General features: G+C 41.8%; 1 protein-coding gene across 1 annotated transcript; it reads left to right on the top strand.

Moving 5' to 3' along the window:
- The first annotated feature begins 811 nt into the window (after positions 1-811).
- On the top strand, positions 812-1738 carry LOC123832591 (olfactory receptor 149-like). The gene has a single exon (XM_045860327.1). It carries the CDS (start codon positions 812-814, stop codon positions 1736-1738), a length of 927 nt encoding a protein of 308 aa, XP_045716283.1.
- The last annotated feature ends 1284 nt before the right edge of the window (positions 1739-3022 follow it).

The following is a 3022-nucleotide window of genomic DNA, read 5'->3' as shown; positions in this document are numbered from 1 at the left end:
CTCCCAAGTCCAGAAGGATGGAGTTTGAAAAGGGTATGATCTAAGTCTACCCAGCAATGTTGTTTAATGAGACATTTATTTGTAGATAGGTGCATGGTACATTAAAGAAAGGCACTTAAAGAGATAAATTTTCGATACATAAAGGAAGGAAACAGTTTTCTTTGGGATTTATGATTTTGCCAAATTTCAGACATTTCATAAACTTTACTACGGTACTAGGGTGTTTTAGGTGTTGAAGTTCTCGTTGTTATAATCATTATGGTTTTTATTCTGTAGAGAATGGAACTATGTCTATGAAAAAATATTGCCTAAGTTACTTAAACTAGTATGGCTAATATGTGGCAAAATATGGACTTAAATTAACTGTTCTGATATCTAATGTGATGTTTTCTCCTGATGTTTTTCAGAGTAGTAAAAAGTGTGAATTTGTTACTCAAAGATAATGTGAGAGTTCAAAACATAAATTTGTGTAAAGAAAGTAAATGCATGAGTTAAACAACTGGAGAAAGTTTTTTAAACTTAACATAAGAATGGTTTGAATATACTCTTAAATTTCTGAACTTGTCATTGAAGACGATCACCTGCTTCCACAAAAGCATTTCTTCTAGGAGTTGAATAGACTGTACTTTCCAAATAAGTATTTCTAAGTGACTGATTTTTTTAATACAGATGTTGCCATTCATAAGTGGGCTGGTTGTGGCTTGTTGAAAACACAGCCAAGTCTTCTGCAGCAAAGAGCTTGATACTTCAATACTGGTGTTCAGACTTTGGTGTCTTGAGTCTTTTTGGAAAGTCTGACCTCATCAGAGCCATGAGCAATGCCTCTGTTGTGACCGAGTTTATCCTGCTGGGCATCCCTCACACAGAGGACCTGGAGACTGAGCTCTTTGTTCTGTTTTTGTCCTTCTACATCTTCACCCTTGTGGGAAACCTGCTCATTCTACTGGCAATCGTCTCCTCCACCCAACTTCACACACCCATGTACTTCTTCTTGTGTAAACTGTCTGTGTGTGACATATTCTTCCCTTCTGTGAGTTCCCCCAAGATGCTCTTCTACCTCTCAGGGCATAGCCGAGCCATCTCCTATGCAGGTTGTGCATCCCAGCTCTTCTTCTACCATTTCCTGGGCTGTACCGAGTGTTTCCGATGCACAGTGATGGCGTATGACCACTTTGTTGCCATATGCCATCCTCTACACTACAAGGTCATCATGAGCCACAGAGTGTGTGCCGTCCTGGCCATGGGTACCTCATTTTTTGGCTGTATTCAGGCCACCTTCCTGACCACTCTCACCTTTCAGTTGCCCTACTGTGGCCCCAATGAGGTGGACTATTTCTTCTGTGACATCCCTGTGATGCTGAAGCTGGCTTGTGCAGATACCTCAGCCCTGGAGATGGTGGGGTTCATCAGTGTGGGTCTCATGCCTCTCAGCTGCTTTCTTCTCATCTGCACCTCCTATAGTCACATTGTCTACTCCATCTTGCAGATCCGCTCTGCAGAGGGCCGACGTCGTGCGTTCTCCACCTGCAGTGCCCACCTCACAGTTGTCCTACTTTTGTACATGCCAGTGGTGCTCATCTACATGAGGCCAACCCAAAGTCCATGGCTGGATGCAACTGTTCAGGTCCTGAATAACCTGGTCACTCCCATCCTGAATCCCTTTATCTACAGCCTCAGGAATAAGGAGGTAAAATCCTCTCTGAGGAAAGTCCTACATCAACTGGGCTTTCTTCCTTAGCAGTCATAGAGAGAGAACAGTGGCTTACACTTTAATTCCACCTTGTGACTTATAAAATATTTTTATGTGGTTGTCAGAAATGTCTTTGAAATCAGGATTGCAGGTGTTGTTACTCTTGTCTATATTTCACAATGTAGGGAAAGATTCAAAGAGGTAAAGTTACTTGTCATAGTATACATAAGCGGTGATGGCAAAATGAAGACACTAGCGATGGTTTCCTGATGATTGAACCTGTGCTCTCTTGAGGTATCATGTTGCTGATGAAGGAAGAAAGGGTTTTTCCACAGTAGGCAGGAGGACCTGAACCTTGTACTTCTCAATCTTCATTTTGTTCACCCACCTACACCCTCTTCTCTGTTTCTTTTTCCCTTCACTCAGACACTTCTTTATCTTGGCTGCTTTGATTGTTTCATCAAATGCCTGAATTGTGTAAACCTTCATTGTATTGGTCCAGAGGTTGTTGAAACATGGGTGAAGTGCATCCCAATGGTTTTCAGTAGCACCATAAAAATGAAATTCTATGAGGAGAAGGTCTTGTAGCAGGGATTTGGGGCAGGTTTCTTATGAATGAAACAAAAATATTGGTGTACTGTTGTCACCCACAAACCCCATCTCTTGGCCTTTGACCTGGGAACAGTTCAACAGGTGAGTGAGAATGTGAAAAGGGAAGCTCAGGAATCCATGGAGGGTACAGTTTGGTCTGATACCTGATGAGAAAATTTGGACATGGCTTTTCATTTCTCAGTATAGCCAGAGGATGATTCTGGGTTCAAGCTGTCAATGTTTTGTGTCTATGGTTTCTGTATTTTTTTAAAAAGTGTTTGGTATTGTTGCCCATTCCTTGCTTTTTTTTTCTGAAATAAGCTAAGGAGAAAATAATGAGCTATTTCATTGCAGTGAGCTTTTTTATGACTGAATGCAGTGAGAATCCTATTGCTCTTGGAAAATATAGTCACTACGAAGTTTATTCTAACAGTGAAGTAGAGTGGAAAGGAAACTGAGAAGAGGATGATGGGAAAGCAAGAGTCAGAGGTGGAGACCAGTTTGTGCTTCTCAGAATAAGAGAACAACCAAGGAACCTGCCAGACCAAGCCAGTATTGCTGTGTCTACCTCCAGCCACTCAGCTGAGCCAGCACATGCACTTGCAGTGGAGACATGCTCTCCTGTCACTTCCCTTAAAGCCTAGGAGCCCTCTCTGTGCTGATTCTCCCTCGTTTCCCAGGAAACAAGAGCTTACAGAAGAATGTGGAAATATACCTGAGATTATTTCAAATTTAGTACAT

The sequence above is a fragment of the Phyllostomus hastatus genome, unplaced genomic scaffold, assembly GCF_019186645.2.
Source record: "Phyllostomus hastatus isolate PE091 unplaced genomic scaffold, TTU_PhHast_1.1 phas_scaffold_193, whole genome shotgun sequence".
Classification (NCBI taxonomy): Eukaryota; Metazoa; Chordata; class Mammalia; order Chiroptera; family Phyllostomidae; genus Phyllostomus; species Phyllostomus hastatus.
This window is presented reverse-complemented; position numbering and strand designations above follow the sequence as displayed.

What these genes read in the sequence shown, in the direction of transcription:
- LOC123832591 (XM_045860327.1), top strand. Translation starts at nt 812, where the DNA reads ATGAGCAATGCCTCTGTTGTGACCGAGTTTATCCTGCTGGGCATCCCT.